At 35.4% G+C, this 25965-nt stretch overlaps 1 protein-coding gene across 1 annotated transcript in view; it reads left to right on the top strand.

Moving 5' to 3' along the window:
- Positions 1-25965, top strand: part of LOC124720378 (histone-lysine N-methyltransferase eggless-like) — a 414374-nt gene that overhangs the window by 361656 nt on the left and 26753 nt on the right. The window contains exon 19 of the mRNA XM_047245705.1: positions 2539-2681. Coding sequence (XP_047101661.1) covers positions 2539-2681 — 143 coding nt within the window. The remainder of the gene's footprint in view (positions 1-2538; positions 2682-25965) is intronic.

Below are 25965 nucleotides of genomic sequence, written 5' to 3'. Positions count from 1 at the left end.
AATGTTGTGCCCATGTTTCTATTATTTTTCCCTTTCCAACTATCAAACTGCCTGTCTCATCTTTCAGCATGTCCACCCTTGGTTGATATCCTCTCTTTATTTGTTCCACCCCATAAAAGAATTTCCTCCCCTGCTTATTTTCAAAGTTCTTCTGTATTTCATCCATCTGTTGTCTTTCCTCTAGTCTCTTTTTAATCTGCGCTAAATTGTTAGGTACCCTTCTCTTCTCTTTAAACATAGCCATAACATTTCGTGTAGGTCTCTGTAAAATTTTTTGTTGAGCTTGATTTCTATCATCTAGCACCTTTGACATCTCCTCATCAAACTGTGTGTTTCTATTCTGTTTTCCTCTTTCTCCAAGTACCTCTTGAGCTGTTGTATTTAAAGCTATCTTTGTTTCCTCCCATAGTATGCTGATATCCTTTCCCCCCTTCCTGCTGATCTTTTGCAACTTCTCTTGCATTTTGTTCCTATACTCTTCCTTCTTCTTCTGATCTTTGAGCATATCCACATGGTAGAACTTACTTTTCTCCAACCCAGCCCTTCTGGCTTTAACTGCAATGCTTTCTAAGATTTTAATTTGTACCAAAATATGGTCTGAGTCAATATCCGCTCCTCGGCGGCTAATCACATGTAAAATAGATGCATGCTGTCCATTTATCAGTACATGATCTATTTGATTTCTCGTCAACCCATCTGGTGATATCTAGGTCTACTTATGAATGTCTTTGTGTGGAAACATGCTTTTAATCACTAGTCCTTTGCTAAAAGCAAATTCAATCAGTTTCCAACCATTGTTATTTGATTCCTTTACCTACTTTAGCATTACAGTCCCCCAGTATAATTTTGACGTCACGCTTTGGCAGGTTATCATATAGTTGCTCCAATTTCTCAGAAAATTCTTCTTTCTCTTCTTCCGCTGCATCTTCCATTGGCGCGTGCACACTAATCAGTGACAAGTTGGAGAATTTAGCTTCAGCTTCAATTGACATAATCTGCACTGTGTTGTAGCAAATTGAAAATGACAAGGAAAAAGGATAGGCTTAGGGTAGGATAGGACAGGCAACAGGTGTGGTGGTCATTGTGGGACACACTTCATCTGGCTCCTCCCCTTTGGCCCGTCTGGCACGGGTGACTCTGCCGATACCGCTGGCATAGCTCTCCGGATTAAGAGCACACAAACCTCCTTGCCTGCATGGACAGTGCTATGCTAAGGTGGTGTCCCTTGAAAAGGGGAAAAATTGCCATAGTAAGAGTAATAAGAGTTGACTTAATTCCACTTCTAAACCTTCCTTTATTTTCCTTCATTGCTGCCCCAGTACACAGATTGAACAGAGAAGACAGACTGCATCCCTACATTACACCCATTTTGATCTGAACACTTGTCTTTACTTCATTCCCTTACTGTATCAAATGGTTTGTTTGGTTAACAAATCCTGTGAAAGTGTCTCAATTTTTCCAGCAGTTGCTTCCATATTGGAGCTTTATGACAGAAATACTTCTCTGGTGTTTTCATCTTTCATAAAGCCAAACTGATTTTCATCTAGCAGATGCTCAATTTTCCTTTCCCTTCTTCCATATATCTCACTGGCAAGTTGGATAGGTGAGCTGTCAAGCTGACACTGCAATAGCTCTTGTGTTAACCATTTGTTGATATCTTCAGGATTGTATGAATGATGCTCTTCCTAAAGTCCAGTGGTGTGTGTCCTGTGTGACAGATCATGCACACTAACTTCAGTCATCCGGATGCAATTTCCCACAGAGATTTTAGAAAATCAAAAGGAATATTATCTGCCTTGTCTGTGTTGACTCAACCCCCATTAACACTAACCCCTATGCTTTCTTTCCAATTGGTTAATTTCATTATTTAGTGTATTGCTGTTTCACCTTCTTAATTAACCCCCCCCCCCCCCCTAGTTTTTCCTGTATACTTTTACTTTAGCATCCTGGTTCTTCATTCTATGCATTTCCTCTCTTTTAATCCATCTTTATGTCATACCCTGTCATCTCCAGACTGAAGCTGGCATAGTGCTTTCTTTGACCTCCACCATTCTCTGACATCTCCCCATTCATCTTGCTCTCTCATTGTTCACACAACAGGTGAAACCATCTCAACTTAGGGTCCTAATGATGTGGCCCTCCCTCAGAATCTTCTCAATGTGTCCATCTTTTCACAATGAGGAAGAAATTAACAGTTCCAAAAGTGAAGTAATTGGCAGCACTCAAAAATTCATCATCTGAGATAAGTACTGGGTAGCCATTCTGTCCCCTTGTAATCTTACATTTCACAAAAACATTTAAATTAAATATAACAAGATCAGTTTGTTATGAGTTATTATTCTCAACAGCCTTAAACTTTCTGTCATATATTGTTGCGCTCTGGACTGTTACGACTACACCACCTGTGTGTGAGGGAGTGTGCAACACTGATATGTGATAACACTGCCATTTCATAAATTGTTGAAATATTGTTCTTTAGTAAATAAATTCATTCCTGCACATTAATAATTATTGTTTCACAACTCTTTTGTTTTGTAGGACAAGGAAAAATGTACTTGCTGGCAGCGTACAATGGAAGGAGCTAAATATAGCCCAGAAAATATGCTGTTCAGCCAAGAGGGTTACAACTACAAACGTCTGTATGAGCCACTCATAACAGGCATCTATGAATGTAATTCACGGTAAGAATATTAGCTTCTGTACTTAGCAGTATCTCCTATAACTACCCAGTAATCAGTCTATGTGGTGTGTGTGTGAGGGGAGGGGGGGGGAGGGGGGAGAGGGGGGGGGGGGGATCATGTGTGACCTACAAATTCCATTTTTTTTTCCCCCGAAATTGTACTGTGTTATTGTGAAGATTCTTCAAATAAATAAAATGGGCACTGTAGAAACATATGCACCAGTAATTTAGTTGGAACATGTATTAATGAACTGAACTTATACTTCATAAGAAATTAATCAGTAAATGTATACTTCATCTAGTGTAGTGATGCAAGGGCTTGTTTCGTTTTATGGTGTATATATGAAAATGGTGTAATTTTTCTGTAATGTTCGCAAGGTTACGCATTCTAGAAATCTATTCAGTTATGTGCTGAAAGCTGTGGTCATAGTGAGTAATGGTAAATTTTGATCCAATTTACCAATAAAACTGAAGATATTCTTGTGTTCTTGGGATTATCATATGTTGCAACTTGTCAAAAATATTTTTTTTTACAGTCATATTGACCAACTAGGATCACGTTGACAACTTCAGTTCCTCTTCTTCCTTTGATGGTGTTTCCTATTTTTCCAGTATTCCCTCATTTTCTCTACATGAAGTCTCTTCCTTTCTTCTGTACACGCTGTTCCTGATTTTTTATTTCTTCTGCTTTGAAAGCCTTCCAAATTTAGTATTTTATTTTTAAAATGGTTTCTTTCTGCTATTTCTGATTCTTTGATGTTGTTTCTTTCTAGTTAGTTCTTCACTTCTGTAATCCATTCTATTGTCGATTTCTTCTTCCAGAAATATAGGAGTATTTGTTTTGTTAGTCTGTTTCCATTCATTTGGTAGAAATGTCCGAAAAAGCTTAATCTTCGTTTGGCCATTAGTTCAGATATTTTCTCTATATTTTTGTAGATCTTCTCATTACTTCTTATTTTCCAACCATCTGCAGTTTTTATTGCACCCATTATTTTTCTAATAATCCTTCTTTCCAATACCTCTAGTTTGTCCATCTTATAGATCATTGTGAGGCATTCAGATCCATATAAACATTCTGGTCACACCACTGTGGTGTAGTGTTTTAGTTTTGTTTTTCTAGATATACATTTCTTGTTGTAAATATTTTTGGTCAGACCATATGCTCTTTCCATTTTGTTAATTCTTAAATCTATTGCAGATTTTTCTAGCCCAGTCCGTTGAATAGTTTCTCCAAGATATTTAAATGTATTTACTTGCTCTATTTTACCTATTTGTGTTTCTATGAATTTTGTCGCATTATATTTGTCATGAATTTTGTTTTTTCAGCTGAGACCAGTTGTGTTTGCTATTTTTTCCAGAAGGTTTATTTGAATAACTGCTTCTGTCAGGTTTTCTGAAAGTATAGCAAAATCATCTGCAAAAGCCAAGCAGTTTACCTTAATTCCATTTGTTTTCCTTCCAAAGTTATTGATTCAGTGTTGTGATTTTTTAGCTGTGAATTCCTGATCCTTACAATTTTTTCTAGAACACAATTGAACAGTAAAGGTGATAAATCATCACCTTGTCTAACACCAGTTTTTATTTCAAATAGCTGAGATACTTCTCTCATAAATTTGACTTTAGATATTGACCCTGTTAGTGTTTCACAAATTATATTTGCTAATTTTGATTTAAGACCAAATTCTCTAATGACCTTATCTATTTTCTCTCTGTCTATACAATCAAATGCTTTCTTGAAATCAATAAATGACACTATTATTTGGTTGCTGGTTAACATTCTATGGCGAATTGTTGACTTTAAGTTAAAAAAAATTTGCTACAGGATCTTCCCTTTCGAAAACAACCCTGATATTCTCCCAGTTGTTTGTCTAAAGTATCTACCACTCTGTTCTGGAGAATTTTTGATAATATTTTGTATGCCACTGGCAGAAGTGACACACCTATGTAATTACTGACATTTTGCTTGTCTCCCTTTTTATGTAGCGAGTGGAATAACTCTGTTTTCCATTCAACTGGAATCTTTTTATTTTTCAAAATGTTCTCAAAAAGCAGCTGTAGATCCATTATGATTTTTGGTTGTGACCACTTCAATAATTCTGCTGTAATGTAGTCTTCACTGCCTTTTTTATTTTTATTTTTTTTTATTTTTTATGGCTTCATGAATTTCTAACTGGCTAGGTGGGAAATCTTCCTCTAGATTTTGAGGTGTCACTGGAAATTCTAATTTATCTGCTGGAACTGCACAGTTTAACAGCTTTTCAAAACATTTCTACTAAAATTTCATCATTTTTTTGTTTTTTCATCCCATTTTCATCTTTGAAACTAATGCTTGGTGCCTGATATCCTTCAAGTATGTGTTTAAAAGTTTGGTAAAAATTTCTAGTATTATGTTTGGTGAAATTTTCTTCTATTACAATAAGCTGAGAATTCTCAAAGTTTCTTTTGATTTTTCAGTTTATTTTTGATGTTTCTTTTCTTTTTTGTCTGAATTGTTTGAGGTCTTCCTCTTTTTTCGAACATCTCCATTTTCTCAATTTTTGAGCTCTTTGTGTTAGTGCTTGTTCACACTCCTCATTCCACCATGTCTTCTGTTTATTCTTGGCCAATCCTAAAGTTTTCTCTTCTACTTCAGTTATTTGCATCTGGAGTTCATGCCAATCACCTTCTTTACTTGTCTCAATTTCTTCTCTAAATTTTTCTGTATTTTATTTTGTAATATTAGCTCTAATGGTGTTGTATCTGATCACTTTCTTGGTCACCTTTTTTTGTTTTAGATGGGAGAAATTTTATTTTAATCTCAGAGAGATAATGCTATGAATTGAATTCCCCATTTCTGACTATTTTAACATTCATAATTTCCGTGATATAACTTTTCGATATAGCTACGTGATCCATTTGAAATTTCTGATAGGTTTGGATTTGGATGTCTCCAATTTTTGGCTTTTCTTGGTAGTTTGCAGTAATGTGTGGACATGAGTTTTAACTGGAACATTTTACACATATTAATCAATCTTTCACCATTTCTGTTTGTTCTTGAGTGTGCTGGATATTCACCTACAATAGTCCTAAATTTCTTTTCCCTCCCAGTTTGTGCATTGAAGTCACCAAGAAGTGTTTTAACATTCTTTTTAGGTATGATAGAAATTTCAGATTCTAAAAGATCCCAGAATTGATTTACTTTCACCAGACTTCTGCTGTTGTCAGCATTTATAGATGCATGGCAGTTTATGAGGGTTTAACTTTTATTCTTGCACTTTATTGTTAACATGGATATTATTTCTGAAATCGATCTAAATTCTGTTAAACTGCTATGATTTTTTTACATAAAATGCTGTTCCAAACATGAGCATGTTTTCCATTATTCTCATTGCTGGTTTCCCTTTATATGTTCTATAATGTTGTGTATCAACTACATTCTCATCTAAGAATCGTGTTTCCTGGACTGCTATAACTTGTATATTGTTCTTCTGCAGAAATAATACTAATTCCTTTTGTTTCCCAAATATTCAGAAGAGAATTTACATTTAATGTTCCAAAGTAGTACTTCTTCTTGAACTGGAACTTGGAAGGCTTTTCAGCATAGTCCATCTCTTCTTCACCACAAATGTTGGGACTCCCCAGAATCCTAGGTCCCATTGCATTACATGATGTAATGGTGGATTCCTCATCAGAGTTACCACCTGGGGTAGAGCATCCATTGTGCGAACTTTCAATTTTGGGACTTGAAGCTGTAAATTGTAAAGAGTAGGGAATCCAAAGTCATCCCTGAATTCCCAAAGTAAGACTATGTTGTTAGCCTGGAATATTACTTATTCAGCTGCCACTAGCATGTGGAACAGACGCTGTCGGGGTGCTGCCACTAACATGTGGAATCGTTGTGCCCTCTGTCCATTTTGGCCTCGGACAGGAGGCTGCCTCTTCCGCCACTTCTACTGTATAAAAGTCCATCTTCTCCGCCTTTGCTGCTGTTGAGGTCTTCACCATATCCCTGGCAAGGCGCCCTCATGACGTACTATCACCCGGGCCACATGAACCAAGGTTTTTTAACGAGATGTTACTCCTCCCCCCTCATCCTTTCTCAACCGGGCTTGGGACTGGCTTTGGTGGAGTTATGTCAACAGTTTATTATTTATTACTTTTTGTTTCCATATTTTGTTTTCCAAGAATTTATTGACTGGGCATCTCACTTATGGGTGTCTTCTTTCCTGTCTGTGCAAGTAGCCCTAAACCTTTTTTCAAGTCACATAAGCAAACCTTGGGCACCACACTATCGCAGATTAATTATGCTCATGTGGACCTCATCCTGAAAGAAAGCTATCAGATTATCCATGTAAAATGAAATAAATGAGTTGATCTAACATTGGTTTTCTGTACTGTGGAATGATTTTTTATATTTTTATTACTAAGCATGATTTTAGATGTGTAATATGTTGTAATGTGAATCAAAATGAAGCAAAAGAGGACCTGTGCAACCAGAGAATTTATGTTTTAAATAACTGTAATTAAGTTTGTATGCCATGTGCACTTTGTTACAATAGGATAAGTAAAAATAAACTTGCTTCCATCATTCCCAACTGTACTCCCAGATCCAGTCATCAAAAGTTTGTGGACAACCATTCAGCCATCATTAGGTGGTGCTGATGGTATGAAGTGTTTGCTGTGGGCTTGCAGTATTTACGCCTGCCCTTCCAGAGTTAAAACCTCACGGGCCCTGCAGCATGCTTAGTGGTGGGGTGTGTGAGGCTGTGATGGTAGGGGGAAGAGTCTCAGTTGCCTTTCACCTGCTTTCTCTGTAACAGCTTACATCTGGATGTCTTGTTTTGCTTCTACAGAGCTTACTATTGGCTTCAATGCCTTACTCAGTTGGAAGCCATTGTCATTGTGGTTTAAATATATGACATATGAATTTCAATTTCCTTTTTGACAATGTAGTCCTAAAATTTATTGCTGGTAGCCAGGACTTTCATTTGCTGATCATTTATTTTATGTCCATTTTAAATGCTATTGCAGACTTGTAGGGCTGCAGTAAGCAGGTGGGCACTCAATTTTTACATATTGATCTTCAGTTGTGTGGATTGTTTGTCCTATATAAATTTTTTTGCATTCCTATAGAACTTGGTCAATGCAGTGTTTTCACAGTAGTCTACTAATTTTTGATGACACGTAGCCAGCAAACAATCCGAAAGCAGTGTTTCCATCTTCCATACCATTCATGGAACTTTTCATTGCAGATCTATCTGAATCTGTTGGTTATTGCACCCATTCTAGTGGAAGAGGAATTCTAAGTACCACAGCTCAACCGTCAAACTTTGTTCATTTGAGATGGAACATGCCTTGTATATTAGTGTGTTGAGCATGCTGTCCTTCTGCAAGGGATGGTGGCAGCTGGAAGCATGGAGATACGCATGTGTATGCATCGGCTTATGATGTACACTGTGGGAAAATGAGCTTTTGGGCCTATGCTCAACTAGAACATTGAGAAACGGAAGTTTGTCATCTCTTTCTACGTCCATTGTAAACTGGATGTTTTCATGGCTGGAATTCAGATATTCTAAGAAATTTTGTATTGTTTGGATCCATATTGCTAAATGACAATTGTTGTCAACATACTAAAAAAAAAGAAAAGAAAAAGAGGTTTTAGCTCAGCAGGTTTTGGTGCTATGTCCTCAAAGAATTTCACGAACAAAATTTCTAAAACTGGCAAGAGAGGCATGCCCATGGCTACACCATCAGTCCATTGGAAACAAAATAAGTCAATGTCAGAACATATCTAGAAGGTTTCAACTCAGAGTGAAGTTCCGACTGATTAGTTTTATGGAGTCTTTCAAAGGAACATGACTGAAAAGCAAGACAACATTGAAGCTGACCATAATTTTAGACTTCTGCCATTTTAACTCTGTCAGCTGACAGATGAAGTCACCCAAGTTTTGTATGTGACATGTACACTTGACAACATGAGGGCCCAGTAACTGGTGTCATAGCCATGAGTAGCCCTCTCTCACCAGCTGCAACAAATCTGGCCGTGGAATATTTAGAGGACAAAGCACTGGGAACTGCTCAACCATCACCAATTTGTTTCTTTCAGTACATTAGTAGTAGTAGCAGCAGCAGCAGCAGCTTATTCATCCAAAGACAATTTACGTTGCATGAATTTCATCAGAAAAAACATAGTATACAAAAATAAATACACCCACACACACCCACAGGACTGCGCGAGGTGGCACAGTGGTTAGCAGTGGTTTCCCTAAATCACTCCAGGCAAATTCCGGGATGGTTCCTTTGAAAGGGCACAGCTGACTTCCTGCCCCATCCTTCTTTAATCTAACGAGACCGATGACCTTGCTGTTTGATCTCTTCCCCCAAAAAACACACACACACACACACACACACACACACACACACACACACACACACACACACACACACACACACACACATGTACGTACGTACGTATGTATGTATGTTTAAGAATGTGCAGGATCCTACAAATACAAGGATGCATCAAACTATACACTAACTCACATTCAAAATTGCACATACAACTTTGATTAATTACATAAATGAATTGAAAAGATATTTCACACAGAATACTTAGTTTAGATTTACATAAAAATGCATAATAGTTGTAACACTTCTGTTCAAAATTCTAATTTGGATCATAGGAAACATTTGACTGAAAATGCTGTTGACATTGACGTGGCATATAGTACGTCCACTATAATAGCAGTATGTCATTAGAAATTTGAATATTGATTCCTTAAAAATGTAGAAAATTTGTAATTTATTTTATCTGTTTCCAGAATGAGATTTTCACTCTGCAGCGGAGTGTGCGCTGATATGAAACTTCCTGGCAGATTAAAACTGTGTGCGCCGACCAAGACTCGAACTCGGGACCTTTGCCTTTTGCGGGCAAGTGCTCTACCATCTGAGCTACCGAAGCACGACTCACGCCCAGCCCTCACAGCTTTACTTCTGCCAGTATCTCGTCTCCTACCTTCCAAACTTTACAGAAGCTCTCCTGTGAGTCATGATTCGGTAGCTCAGATGGTAGAACACTTGCCCGCGAAAGGCAAAAGTCCCGAGTTCGAGTCTCGGTCGGCGCACACAGTTTTAATCTGCCAGGAAGTTTCTTATTTTATCTGTGTTGGAAGTTCATTGTACAATTTAGTACCATGAATGTGGTTTTTTCCACCTACACTACAGCCCCATTTACTCATTTTACGTGGATGTCATTGCACATTCTTGTATTATGTGACTGCAGATCTGAGTTGTTTTCAAAATTTTCAGCGTACCTTTTCATATTAACTACATTTTTGTATGTAGAGGAATAGTAAAGGTAGAATATTTAGCTGGTTTTAGTAATTGCTTGGATGATGTTATCCTTAAACTGTCAGTAATTATTCTAATAGCTCATGTTTGTGGTGTAAAGATGGTTTTTATATTTGTTTTATTATGACCGTGGAAATTGAGGCCATAGATAATAGCAGTGTGAATGTAAGCAAAGTGGACAATTCTGTTACATTGTTTACTAGTCACATTACTAAGTACACATAGTGCAAAACAAGCAGAACTTAACTTGTTAGTGAGGTAGTGGATGTGGGGTTTTAACTTAAATTTTAATCTCTATGGACACCTATAAATTTTCTGACAGCTACTCCCGTAACTTCTTTATTTTCTATTCTGAGGTCCAGGTCATTTTGTGACTTTGTTTTTCTGTAGTGGATATAATTATTTTTTGAAATATTTAAGATCAGCTTGTTCCTTTAAAACCAATGTTGTAAACATTCGAAAACTCTAGTTGCAGATATTGGCAATTCTTGATTTGTATCAGTTACAGTAACATTTTCATCACCAATGGACATGATTATAAGAGTACCATTGATTGCAATGTTGAAGTCATTTACATAAATTAGAAATAAGAGAAGTCCTGGAACAATTGGTACAATCTGAAAACCATATCCGAAATAAATACTTAGGTATGATGACACTTTTGTCATTTCGCCACATGAACCTGACAAGCTACAGAATTTCATAAAACATCAGATTTCCATTGATGAAAGTATATAGTTTACCATGGAAACAGAAAAGGACGACAAGTATCGTTTTCTCAACTCTAATTCAGTGTAGGCCCTACAGTTTGTTTGCACACAGTGTATACTGTAAACCAATGAATACAGATTTATACCTCCATGCCTCCAACTGCCACCATCCCTTGCAGATAAAGAATGTCTTCAGCACGCTAGTACACAGGACATACTCCATAACAGATGAACAAAGTTTACCACAGATTTGTGCCACCTGGAATGTGTCCTCCACGTGAATGGATACAGCATCTGGCAGATCCAGATAGATTTGAAACACACAAGCCAAAGAATGACATGGAAGATGAAAACCCAGAAGGAGAAGGTAAGAAGACCACTTTCATACTGTTTGCTGGCAGTGTATCACAAAAATAATCAATTGTGAAAACACTACATAATGCCAGTTTTCCACCTGTCAGCCAAAATACAAGTTTTAATGGTGACTGAATGAAAACCTAGCTCTCAAAAAAAGTGGGGATATACTAAGTTCCATATGAATGTTGAAAAACTTATATTTAACAAACAATTGACACAGTTGATGATCAGTGTCTATATGTGCCACATCTACTTAGTGTGGCCTAAAAGTCTGTAGTAACAGAACACTGAATTGAAAACGACATAAAATTAATTACCAGCAAACAAAAGTCTTGAGTATACCAATAAATTTTTGGACTGCAGTTCCAAACACGCAGTTGAAATTCATGTGACTCATAATGTAATGAAGATGGACACTGCTTCCAACAGAGCAAGGTGTAGGAGCCAGTACAAAGTTCCATCGAAGCAATACATGACAGCCAGCTGTGGGATGTGGCAGGGGCGGGAGGTGGAAAGCAACTGAGACTCTCAGCACCACCATTCCAGCATTACACACCCTCACCACCGAGCGTGGCATGGAGCCAGTGAAGCCTGAACTGATGATTGGCAGCAGACACTTCATTCCATCAGCATCACCTAATGATGGAAGCAGCATATATGCTGGGAAAGCCTCATATCAAAAATAAACTTATTAGTTTATACTGACATGCAAATGTTAATATCTGTAGTACAGAGAAATGTTACATATACCTGCTATTTTCCTGTTGTGAGGCACACCTGGTGCATTTTCAGATATTTTATATAGATCCTCAAGAAACCAGCTTCAATGCAGAATAGAAAAAAGAACACCAAAATCATTGCCTGCAATAACATATTATCATGACAAAAATAAACAGAACTATCAAATACATTTACCTATCCTTTTCATGTGCATTTCAGAAGTTAAAACAATAATAAACAGTACAGTACTCCCCCTGTGCTACTGATAAAAAGAATGACACCATTACAACAATGATTTTAGAAAGTCAGAAAGATGAGATTTTCTGCTCAGAAATTTATCTAATAGTGAATGTTACACAATAAAAATTGATTCTGGAATGCATATAACAAAGCATAAATTTTTGAACACTGCCAGTGAACTATGCAAACTGAGCCTCATTGTCGGAAATGACTGTTTTTGAAATACCCATGTTTTGAAGATAGCCTTACAGGATTTTTGAAATCATTTACTAGATGCTTGCATAGGAGGACCCAATTTTACAGATTTTGAGAATAAATCAACCGTAACAAAGAGATAGCACTACAGCCTTTTTTTTGTTAAGTTAAAAGACCCTAAAGGTCAACAGCAACCAAATATATCTTAAAAAGGATAAAGAAAGAAAAAAATCATATTCTGCATATATCCTGTACATGCTTGGTTACTGATTTTCACGTGTCGATATCTGTCACAAGTTGGGAATTTCTTTCGAACTATTCTGGCAAGGCTTTAAAAGTACATGCTCTCCAGAATTTTCTAAATGCACTGTTGAATTCCAAGATGCCCAAAATTTGCATGTACATATTTTATTAGTACACCAGTGACTTGCTCTGGTCAGCATAACTTCCAGCTGTCAGTACCTGGACTGTTTCTCATTAAGTAATATCCTCTTATAAACTTTATAATAGTGCTCAACCTTTTCTTCCCCCTTTTTCCTTAAATAACTTTTTACAAGCCTTCAGTTCTGCTCATGATTTTGATTTCTTAATATTTATTATCTCCTTTTCATCTTTAGTTTCCTTCAAATATGTAATTCTGAAACCCTGTCAATTATCCACTACCGTTCTGAAATTCATTCCCCACTGGTAGCCTAGACAGTGTTTCTGCAATAAGATTCTCTGTCCCCTTTATATAATTATTGTAAAAAGTCTAGTTATTCGGCTGTGATACACCTTTTTGTTGCTGGAAATGGTTCAGGCCATTAGGATCATTATGGAAAATAGTTTTACTACCCAATATGTAATTTTTAAATTTATTAAACGCTCAGCAGACATCCAAAAGTTCTTTTCCTGTTCTTTCTCATAATGTGCGGCTAGCAAAAGCTGTTAATTTGTGGTTCACTTTCTCGTTTCTAGTTTTCTCTGAACTAGATATGCTGCCACCCATGTATCACTATTTTCAGTCATGAGACAAAATTACAATATTAAATCTGCTCAATCCAGAATTTTGCTACTACAAAACTATCACTGAAAGATTCCTGACGGGCATAATCCCATGCCCAAATGTAATTCTTTTTCAAAAGGTTGTCTAAACAAGGAGCATTTAATGCCTGTCTCCAGATATTTTCAATAAAAAGCAAATAGACCATAGAAGTATTTTAATTTTTGATGTGCTGGTTATTTTACAATGGCTAAGATTTTGTTGTTATCAGACAAAATTCCCTTTTTGATAATTCTCTGGACAAGGAATTTCAGCTGTCTCACTGCAAATTTACATTTCTCCAATTTTAATACCCCCACAGTCCATTAATTTATCACCCACTTCCCATAAGAATGTCAAACACTCTTCCCAACTTCTACTAGCAGTTGTACATCAGCATAAATGGTTGATTTAGCTAGCAATGCTTTTCCCAAAACAAAATCTAGTGCACATATAAAATCAGCAGGCAAAACATGAAGACTGAAAGGTACAAAAGAATTTTGATAACACCTACCTCCATTCAGGATTTCAGTGTATTTTTCTAGACTCATATTCAAGTTACAAAGAGAGCTCATGAATGTAATATGTTCACATTTGTACAGTAATCCACCAATATTTTCAGGATTGTTAATCTCCCTTTCCAGACATTTGTTTAAATGACTAGAATCAAGTATTTCTCTTGCTTGCTCATCTTTCTTAGAAACAACAATAAGTAAAATATTATAATCACTACAGCTCCTCTCAATAAAATGCCAACTTTCCGCTTTTTGTAATTCTTTTTTTACAGCTTCTTTCTTTTAAATTAATACACCATAAGGCTTGATAAGAAATGGCTTGCGACTTTTTAATTTTCGTCTGCATACATAATTTTTTATTCACCCAGGTTTCTCACCAAAAGCATCATAATATTGCCACTGGAATTCCCACAAATCTTTCTCCTATTCATGATTTAATGTTTCTGTTTCCTCTAATTTTACCTCTACTAAATTGTGATACAGTTCATCAACCTGTCTCTCTTAACGTATAATCATTTGCATAGGTACCCTTCCCCCATAATTTGGTTATTACTCTCTAAACAATGAAACATAATGAATTTAGTTTGAGAAGAAATTCAACTTTTGGGGCAAGTAAAAATTAATTCTATGTTTGACAATGAAAATCACAATCCAGTCCATCCCCAAAGAGGCATTCTTACCCTTTTTTGGTATTACTAGACACCTCTGTGTTACTTCTACATTACCAACTTTAAATGAAAGTAACACATTTCTTTACAACCTTACTATGTCTTCCGATAGCCTCCCCTCACCCTCCCTTATTCCAACCCCTACCCCAGTCATGTCCACAAAGTTTCCTATGCTTAATTTTGTCTCTTAATCTCTCAGAAATCCCACAAATAGGACTGTTAGTGTCAATTAAAAAGTTACCTTCCAAGTTGTCAATTTGAATAAAATTGTAAGGTTTTCCCCTCACCACACATTCATTTTCAGTCATCTGCTTCATATAATAGATCTTCTTCAGTTTCCTTGAAATGGACATTTTTCATATCATTTTTATGTGTAGATACTTCCTCTTCTAGATGCACAGCACAAACAGGTATACTATGTCACCCTTAACTATAAAAATTAATTGCATCTTTTCACAAACTACTTTCAAGTGAGATGTAATTTTGTTATTACTATTGTAGTTATCCCAACAACTCACAAAATCTCGTTGCTTACACTCTTTTTTATATTATTTCTTATCCCTGAACATTACTAATATTGAACGGCAAAATCTGATTCTCATATACCTTCCTATCAGCTTTCTGACTTTCTCATTTACTATTATTATATCACTTGAGTCACAATATTCCAGTGTTTTCTCTTTAATAGTAACATAAATCATACTATCTAATTATTTATCAAACTCTACCCACATCATCATCATCATTTTCAAATTATTCATTAATCCTATTACAACTAACAGAAATAATTTCTTTGTCCCTAGTACATTATTATTAAAATCATGAGCATTAGCACTGGAACCAACAGAGTTACACATGACTTCTACTCACTCATTGTTGATGAAAGTATTTATTCCAAGCTCATCAGAACTACTATCAGCTACCTCTTCTCTATCCAATGCTTCATTATCTGACTGACCATGAAATTCATGAATACTTAGGCATCCAGTTCTACCTCATTACTGCAAATATAACTAATTTTTCAATCATTACACACATTAATGTTCACTGCTTCCCAAAATTCCATATCAAAATAAAGTTTATTCATCTGGTATCCTCCACTGTTATTCTTTATATATGAGCCTGTGTAATGGGGCGTAATTTATTGTCTCCAGGAACACTTTTAGTAGGTACATTGGACCACACACCTACAGTAAAACTTTTTAAAGCAAAATTGTCTTGTAATTCAACAAATTTTCTACTGATGTGATGCGCCTTAATTTTTTGTGCATCTACATTTGTAGTCGTAGTTTGTACTTCCAAAAACATGGTATTGATTACATAAATTTGATTATTTGCTGTATATTTGAAAGTTTCAAGTTTGTCTTTGAGATTCTGTTTCATAGGAACTATTTCTAATTTCAAGAATTGACTTTCTGTCTCATAATATTCTGAAAACTTTTTTGCAGTTTTATCAGCTTTATTTATGAAATCTGATCTTACTTCTACAATTTTAGTCTATACTACATCAACACAGTCATAGAAATGTTTCTGCTCTAGTTCTTTCCTGTCTATTTTTTACCACCCCGCTCGCATCTCTGTTACATACAATGCACATAGTTTTTCACTCTTATTAACTCATGCTTGATGTTTAAGCCATAATCTCTGTCTTCATATTACTCTGTCTTCCACCATTAAGCTCTCAGATTTGCAAATCTCATCTGAGGCAGTCCCCAGCAGTCAGTCTTTCCTTCTCATCCCGTATGGTAAGTCTCCCCTGACCCACGGTTCAGGGTGACTTTTAGAAATTTACCCCTTTTCCTAGACCTCTCCAGTCCTTTTTCTTCACACCTCTTCCTTCCCCTTCAACTCTTTTGTCTGAAGAAGGAGCCACTGGCTCTGTAAGCTCAGCAGTTACAATTGTCTTTTATGTGTGTGTTCTTCTGCCACTTGATGAGTATTTAACTACCCAGTTAAATAATTTGCTCTAGTTCAAAGATGGGTTTAAGTTTGTTAAGATCCTTTTTTATCTCTGCATCGCGAGTACCATTATTTAAGTGTACACCTTTTAATTCTTTGTTGAAAAGTTCAGTTCTGTTACGTAGTTCACTGTTGAAGACACATATTGTACAGTGCATCACATTACTTAGTTAATTTTTTTAAACTGTTGACTCTGTTTCTTTAGTTCATAGTCTAACTCGCTGTTTTTGCTTTCTTCTTGCCTTATACCTGTCATTTTCGTAATTGAGTGTTCAGAGCATGAAAACTTCCCTAATTTTGAACAGTTAGGCATTATCTTCCAACTTTTCTTTGACCAATTAAAGCTTGTATTATACCGTAATTCACTTCCTATGCCACTGTTTAATACTGGTTGTTGTTTGTTCATATTGATGTAATAATTGCACACAACCTAATCACTGCACTGCAATACTGTGGAATTGAATTTTTTTAAAAGTAGTTATCCTTTGTGACTAAACTTAAGAAGACCTCTTAGAGTGAAGAGTCCAACATTTTCAGTAGGAGTCAATGTACTCCATCATACATAACAATCCTGAGTTGTATTTTCAGATTTACAGAAATATGCCAGTGTGCTTTTGAGATAAGGATTTAGCAGCTTTTTAAGAATAATAGTCAATGTAGGTTTTATATTTACTTGAATTTAACTTAACTTCCATCTCTGTCCAAAGTTTGTGGGTGGTAACTCATCATATATACTTCACTGCTGATGTAAATGTGTTAGCAGAGAGCATTTTTATCTCGAAAAAATGCTCTAACTACAAAACTGATGCATGCAAAGCCTTCACTTTGATGTTAATAAAATGTAAAATTATACCAGTCTTCACAAAATTTCTACAGACTGAAAACCACAAATATACTTGACAATGGTTAACTACTACTGGACTGACTCTACCAATACATCTTAAATAGCTTCACAATAGTTAAAAGTATTATTTGATATGATTGAAAATTATACAGTTATCAACTTACAGTTAAAAATAGCTGTTTTGCATCACAGATTACAGCACAGTATAGAAAATGTATTGTCATAGGCATAATCTAGAATATGTAGCATGTTATCTGTGATAATGTATCACGGTGTATTTGCTGGCAAAAGCTGTCACCAGCACACCGGTCGGAAAAGATGAAGTGTGAAGATCAATTAGTAGACACTGGATCAAGTGTGCCTGTTGCAAGAGAGGCCAGAGTCGCATCCACAAGCAACACACTGCCAGTGCCCTCTCACCAGCATTAATTATCATTAATATTTATCCATATAAGTTGGCAAGTCAGTATTGTAGATAAAATGCCAAAAACAGAGGTTTATCTTTCCTTACTAAATCAAGTACCAGGTACAAAATAAATTGTGAAGCTGAATAATTGAGTGTGGAAAATCATTTTGAAGCGCCATGTGTACAGTTGTATGAAGTACAGGGAAAAGTTGTAGTCATAGCAATATACTGACCATCTACTGGGGATACAGACATATTCATCAATCAATTAGAAACATTGCTTAACATTCTTTTTACTGAAAGAGCCATCGTAGATGTCTGTGGGGATTTCAACATAAATCTTACAAATGAAAGTAAGTTAGAAAATCAATCCTAAATCTATTATGTAGTTTCAATCTGTTTCTACACATACATGAACCAACAAGAATAATGTATAATACTAAAAGTCTTAAAGACAATACATTTTCAAATTTACGATCTACAGAAGTAGAAGTAACAAATGCTGATTTGGCATTATCAGACCATAATGCTCTTTCCTCAAAATTCCTTCAATGTCACTGCAAGAAAAGTAAGTGTACTTAAAGTATAAAAGAAAATTTTCCACTGAAAACTGTGTAGAATTAACAAATATCCTAACTAGCCAGTCCTGGGCAGAAGTACTGTCCCTAACAAATACGAATGATACATGTAACACCTTTTCTGCAGTTTTCATGGGATGTTTCGAAATGTGCTTTGCGAAGAAGCTGACAACAATCACATCACAATACAAGGCCAAGTTCCAAGTTCCTGCATCACATCTGGCATCAAAACTTCTTGTGGAACTCTAAAGAGACTAAATTCAAAATTGAAGACATCTGTGGTTCCACAGTTCATAGAATATGTTAAGAATTACAAGAGGGTATATCAAAAACTAATTTCCAAGGCAAAATTTTTGAGTTATCACAACTTAATAAGACAGTCTGACAACAAATAAGAAGCCATATGGGCTGTTGTGAAGACTGAAACAGGAAAGAGATGCGAAGACCTGGATATCATTCTCAAAAACACAGATAATGTCAATACTAAAAAACAAAATTTGCCGCATTACATCAACAATTATTTCATAAATTCAACGATGTCATTAAGCTCAAAATTTACAAACCATGAAAAACCTGATTTTCCAAAAGCTGCTTGTAGCATGAAGATAGATCCAGCAGATGAACATGAAGTGTTCAAAGTACTAAAAAGCCTAAAACCTAAAATATTAGCAGGAGTAGATGAGGTGCTGGCTTATGTCATAACAATGACAGCTGCACAAATCGCAAGGCCCTTGGCATACTTTTCCAACTAATCATTTAGTGAGGGAGTAGATTAGATTAGATTAGATTAATACTTGTTCCATAGATCATGAATACGACACTTCGTAATGATGTGGAACGTGTCAGGTTAATAAAAGATGTCTGTACAAGATATTACATTACATAAAATATTGCATGACATTAATGTTTAAGTTGGTTCCCCCCCCCCCCCCCCCCTCCTTAATTTATATCTAAAAATTCAGCCAATGAGTAGAAGGAGTTGTCTTCTAGAAATTCTTTTAATTTATTTTTAAATGTTGGTTGGCTATCTGTCAGTCTTTTGATGCTGTTTGGTAGGTGACCAAAGACTTTTGTGGCAGCGTAATTTACCCCTTTCTGTGCCAAAGCCAGATTTAACCCTGCATAGTGAAGATCATCCTTTCTCCTGGTGTTATAGCTTTGCACACTGCTATTACTTTTGAACTGGGTTGGATTATTAACTACAAATTTCATAAGTGAATATGTATACTGTGAGGATCCCTAGATCCTTAAATAGATGTCTGCAGGATGACCGTGGGTGGGCTCCAGCAATTATTCTGATTACACGTTTTTGAGCAATGAATACTTTTCTACTCAACGATGAATTACTCCAGAATATGATGCCATACGAAAGCAGTGAATGAAAGTAGGCATAGTAAGCTAATTTACTGAGATTCTTATCACCCAAATTTGCAATAACCCTAATAGCATACGTAGCTGAACTCAGACGTTTCAGCAGACCATCAATGTGTTGCTTCCAGTTTAACCTCTCATCAATGGACACACATAAAAATTTTTAAAATTCTACTTTAGCTGCAGACTTCTGTTCAAAGTCTATATTTATTACTGGAGTTGTGCCATTTACTGTACAGAACTGTATATACCGTGTTTTATCAAAATTTGAAGAGAGTCCGTTTGCTGAGAACCATTTAATAATTTTGTGAAAAACATCATTTACAATTACATCATTTAGTTCTTGGTTTTTGGATGTTATTACTATACTTGTATCATCAGCAAAAAGAACTAACTTTGCATCTTCATCAATGTGGAATGGTAAGTCATTAATGTATGTCAAGAACAGTAAAGGACCTAAGACCGAACCCTGTGGGACCCTGTACTTGATAGCCCCCCCAGTTTGAGGAATCAGCTGTTGTTTTAACATTACATGAACCACTTATTTCAACTTTCTGCATTCTTCCAGTTAAGTACGAATTAAACCATTTGTGCACTGCCCCCCTCAAACCATAATGATGTAGCTTATCTAAAAGAATTCCATGATTTACACAATCAAAGGCCTTTGAGAGATCACAAAAAATACCAATGGGTGATGTCCAGTTATACAGATCATTTAATATTTGATCAATGAAAGTGTATATAGCATTTTCTGTTGAAAAGCCTTTCTGAAAACCAAACTGACATTTTGTTAGTACTTTTTTTTTTGCAAATATGGGAGACTACTCTTGAATACATTACTTTCTCAAAAATATTTGATAGAGCTGTCAGAAGAGAGATTGGGCGGTAGTTGTTGACATCCGACGTATCCCCCTTTTTCTGCAATAGTTTTACAATGGCATATTTCAGTCTATCGGGGAAAACATCCTGCTCCAAAGAGCTATTACATACGTGGCTGAGAATCCTACTTATCTGTGGGGAACAAGCCTGGAAATGCCATCAATTCCGTAAGAGCTTTTACTTTTCAGTGAGTTTATTATTTTACTGATTTCAGAGGGAGAGGTTGGTGGAAATACAGTTGTTTCAAACTGCACAGGTATGGCCTCTTCTATTAGTAGCCTTGCCTCTTCTAGTGAAGATCTAGATCCTATTTTCTTCAAAACATTTAAAAAATGATTATTGAAAATATTTTCAATTTCTGATTGTTTGTTAGTACACTTGTCGTTCAGTTTTATGGCACTAAAGTCTTCCTGTGCTCTTGATTGCCCTGTTTCCCTTTCAATAATATTCCAAATTGCTTTTATTTTATCATCAGAGTTACTGATCTCAGACATGATACAAATGCTTCTGGACTTTTTAATTACTTTTCTTAGTACTGCACAATAGTTTTTATAATATTGAACAATTTCGGGGTTAGTACTCCCTCTTGCTGTTAGATACCTTTTCTCTTTTACGGTGCAAGATATTCTTATTCCTTTAGTTAGCCAAGGTTTTTTATATGTTTTCTTGGAATTATGTTTAACTATTTTCTTAGGAAAACAATTTTCAAATACCCTTAAAAATGTATCGTGAAATAAGTTATATTTCAAGTTTGCATTGGGTTCCTTATACACTTCATCCCAGTCTAGCTGCTGTAGGCTTTCCCTAAAGTTTGCAATATTTATATTGTTAATTGAACGCACTGCTTTGAAATTCTGATTTGATATACTGCATGGGTCTGGAAAGGATGTAAATGTCAAAAGTGAAGCCATTCTTCAAAAGCAGGGACAAGCATAAGGTAGGAAACTATTGGCCAGTATCCCACCTTCCGACATTGTCGAAAACAATAGAAAAATTAATGATGCACAGTATCAGCAAATATCTAAATTATCATAAGTTACTAAATAGAAATCAGTATGGCTTTCAGGTAGGTAAAAATACAGAGCCAGCAGTAATGTGCTACACTGATCAAATAATCAAAAATCTAGAAAAAGACAATTGTGTAATAGGAATAAATTTAGATCCCTCCAAAGCATTTGACACTGTAAATCATGGCATTCTTTTAGAAAAAACTGGAAGCATTAGGTATTCATGGGACAGGGAAAAAGTGGTTTGAATCATACCTACAAAACAGAACATGGATTGTAGGACTCCACCAACCACAAAATAAATTTAGTATCAGATCCAAAAGAAGTGGAAATAGGAGTGCCACAAGGCAGTATTCTAGGTCCCTTATTGTTCCTGGTCTACATAAATGAAATTTGCACCTCAGATGGAGCAGCAAAGGCCATGCTATTCACAGATGACACTAGTGTGATAATAGGTGCACCAAAGCAATTGCTGCAAACAACTACTGATCAAGTTGTAAAGAATGCCCACACTTGGGTCAATGCAATCCGGTTGACATTAAATACAAATAAAGCAAATTATATGCAGTTTAAGAAAATACATCAAAATGTAAATCTTGATCTGTTGTTGGTTGACAACGCCATAGGGAGAGTGGTATAAACGAAATTTCTGGGGATTGATGTAGATGAAAATCTTAATTTTAATGACCATGTAATGAAACTTATGCAGAAACGTAACTCAGCCTGTTTTGAACTTAGAATTATTACAACTGTTTGTACTGCAGAGGGTGCCAGGATGACATATTTTGGCTATTTTCAGTCTCTTGCAGCATACAGAATAATATTTTGGGGTTCCACAACTTGCCATCTAAAACAAATCTTTCTGTTACAGAAGATGGCTATCCAAATAATAACACACAGTCATCCACAGACACAATGCAAACCCGTATTCAACAAGTTAAAGTTGTAACAATACATTCCTTATACATACATACAAATGTGTTTCATATGTGAGGGCCAACCTTGCAGATTTTCAGACAAATGCCAACTTTCATAACTACAGTACCTGAAATATCACGGCACTCCATACTCAGCGGAAAAAAAAGACACACAAACAAAGGCGTGTGAGCCCTATTGGTACAAAACTCTACAACATACTGCCAGCTAACGCCAGAAAGTTAAAAGATTAAAAAAGATTTAAAGTAGAATTTAAAAAATTTCTACTTGAACAATGTTTTCACTCGGTAAATGACTATTTAGGCCAATAAATAATTGTGATAATGCTTGTATTAAGGCAAAACTGAAAGTACTGTCTTTCATCCTCTAAAGTTTCTGTTAATTTTGTATATCTGATAAACAGCTGTTGAGTGTGGTAAAATCTTTACTGAATTATTGTAGTGAATATAAGGGCTTCTTGTTTATGGAAGACAAAAGTAAAGCCTTACGGCAAACAGACTATGCAGTTACAATACTGTTAGTATACATGTATAAAAAGTTGTATTACTGTGTCTTGTATGACCAAGTATTATTCTTGGAACATTTTTTTGATCTATTTTGTATGTGTTATCTTTGAACTACTTAATGTAAAATTTGGATGTTCCTTTTCCATAAATTGTTTCCCATAAATTTACTTGTACTTTTGGACAACATACATACTATATTTATTGTCTACAGATGGATAAATAAATAAATTTAAAAAATTTAAAAAATAAATAAATACTTTTGTGAAAGGCAGGAAAATGTACAGCAATAATGTGCTGGTTATAGGGAGTGACACATCATCCCAAACATAATTTGTTTCACTATTAGTGGTGAATCACAACTATTAAACATCTAGTGAGTATGCTCCCATAGTGATTTATAGTTTAAAGATCTCACAAAACTTATTTAGTTGGTAGACACCAAAGTGATTTGAAGAATTGTAAGAGACTATAATTCATCTGTGGATGTGATTGTTTACTAAATCCTTGCCCAGTTGATACATGATTATTGCTCATAAATCTCAGACCCTTATCAGATAGTGTTACCAGAAAAAATTTGAAGATCTACACATTTTCGTCAAGAATTTATTTAACCAGTGTTAAGGTGTTGCAGAGATACTTGACCACTCCTGACACACATACCTGGAGAGAGACATTTTACATCACAGAGTCTTCTGGTAAAATTCTGAAAATTGATGTTTCAAAAAGCATTAAACATACTACTTCCTCCCATATACCTCACTGAACAACCATCATGTTACACCAATTTGTATCTCCAAATTAATCAAAATATGCCAATTTAGTTTAGTCCATTTATGTTGTGAGGTAACTCATTGTTCATACTCTGCCATAGATGTAACTCTCATAGCTGAGAATGTTTTCTGCATATCGGAACATGAAGGTATAACTCTAACTACAAATTCGTGTATGCAAGGCATCCATTTTGATGTAGTGATAAAAACCAAAATTATACCACTCTTCACAAACATTGTAAGGGCTTAAAAAATCAAAACTGAACATGGCAAAAGACTGAAATAATACTGTATGGTTCTACAAAGACTGCATTTGTGTGCTCACTGTCACTTTTTCTTAATAGACACACAATATTCATAAGAATTATTTTACGTTATTGAAATTATAAAATGATTAATTTATAATTTAAAGTTTTAGTTCTGCATCAGATATTACAGCTCATTAATGGTAATCCATTTTCAAAATCATAGTCCAGGATATACTACAATTTATACGTGAAAAGTATTGCAATTTATTTCTTAGCAGTGTTTCTGTCTAATATTTTAGTTACAGAAAAATTACTGGTTGACCTGAAAGTCCATATATTAAGTGTTGTTGCACTCTGCCCTGTTAAAGTGGTAAAATCCAACAAACAAAGCAGGATGGGTCAAGGTGGGGCTGGCGAGAAGGAAGGGGGGGGGGGGTGCAGGATTGACAAGAAAGTATAATACACTTGCAGTCACACACTATAAGGTGGTTTATCTGGTGTAAAAGCTGTGGCAGATATGAGCAGCTGCTATGGGTACCAACTGTCTCATTAAAATGTTGAAGTTAAAGTTACAACAATTGCTACCAGAAATACTACAAATTGGATGTGGGATATTAGTTGACCCATGCGAATAGTTCACACACTTATCCTGATATAGTACAGTAATTGAGAAATAAGTGAATGCAAGTATTTATTGTTAAAAGTATTATATTCTGAATAATAGTAACAATTGTTTGTCTCTTGTAAAAAAATTTATATAGTCTTTGCCCCCATTAATTTTATTGTTCAAAACTTGTTTATTTTACAAAACTTCTTTGAAAACTACATTAGCAGTTATAATATGATCATGTTATACTTTTTGGCTGAATGTGTCTTTAGCACAGACATAAATGTCACTGACTGTGAATTCATGAATAAACCACATATAACTGTCTAGGTGAAGAAACTTTTTCTGATAAATACAATCCTGCTGCTTGAAGCATCTGACCTTGTACTTCATTAATGGTCATTCCTGAAGGCAAATATCATTGGGAAGTGTTTTCTTATCATTTGGAAGCACATGGTTGGATCAGAAAGTGTGAGGTTAATGCAGGACATGACCACATTTTATTGGAGTCAATGAATTTAGCAGTGATGACATACTCTCCTAAGAAGTTACCTAATTTTGCATAATTAATTAATCCCTGATTAGCATCAATATTTCTAATTAACATGCTAATATCATTTTTTTGTAAAATCATTAGATGAGGTGGTAAACTGAATGGATTTATAGAGTTCAAGAATTTTATGGCATGCAACTGAATATTGTTTATTTCTTCAACTTGGACAGAATCATAACTGAGGTAGGCCTTTGCCTCTCCAGCTAGCAAATTGGAAATGATATATCCTTTATGAACTATTGTACAGTCAACATTTTGTGGATATATAATCGCTGTTAGATACAACTGCAAAACATTTTCTTCATTGATTTCTGTGGGATTGAATGGTGGTGGTAATAAAACCAGCATTACTAATGTTTCAATACTAGCTAGTGTGTTTTTTGTCATGTATGGCATTACTGAGAGGGACCTCCTAGCAGTCATTTCAGAACTTCAAGCTAAAAGGTCTTTTAATTGAGATGATATTTCACCTTAGCTGCTATAGGAATCTAGAGTAGAATTAGTGAATCCTCTGACACATCTAATAAGTATCTCTCTCTATCATGAAAAATTCCCTGATCTTTTGAAAATCACTGAAATCCTACTAGTATATGAAAAGGGAATAAATTCAGAGCATGGAAAATTATTAGAGAAAGTAATATTAAATCAACTTCAGGCATATTTCATCAAACATAATCTATTTAACAATCTACAATATGGTTTTAGGAAAGGAAGATCTACTGTAACAGTTTCAGCAGTAGCAATTTTTATACATCAAATATTAAACAAACTAGATGAAGGAGATGACGTAACAGGCCCTTCCTGGATATAAGTGAATAATTTGTTACTGATAACCATACAATTTTATTGCATGAATTAGAAGCATA

This window comes from Schistocerca piceifrons, chromosome 11, assembly GCF_021461385.2.
Source record: "Schistocerca piceifrons isolate TAMUIC-IGC-003096 chromosome 11, iqSchPice1.1, whole genome shotgun sequence".
Classification (NCBI taxonomy): Eukaryota; Metazoa; Arthropoda; class Insecta; order Orthoptera; family Acrididae; genus Schistocerca; species Schistocerca piceifrons.
The sequence above is the reverse complement of the archived record's forward strand: the minus strand, read 5'-3'. Positions and strand labels throughout refer to the sequence as shown.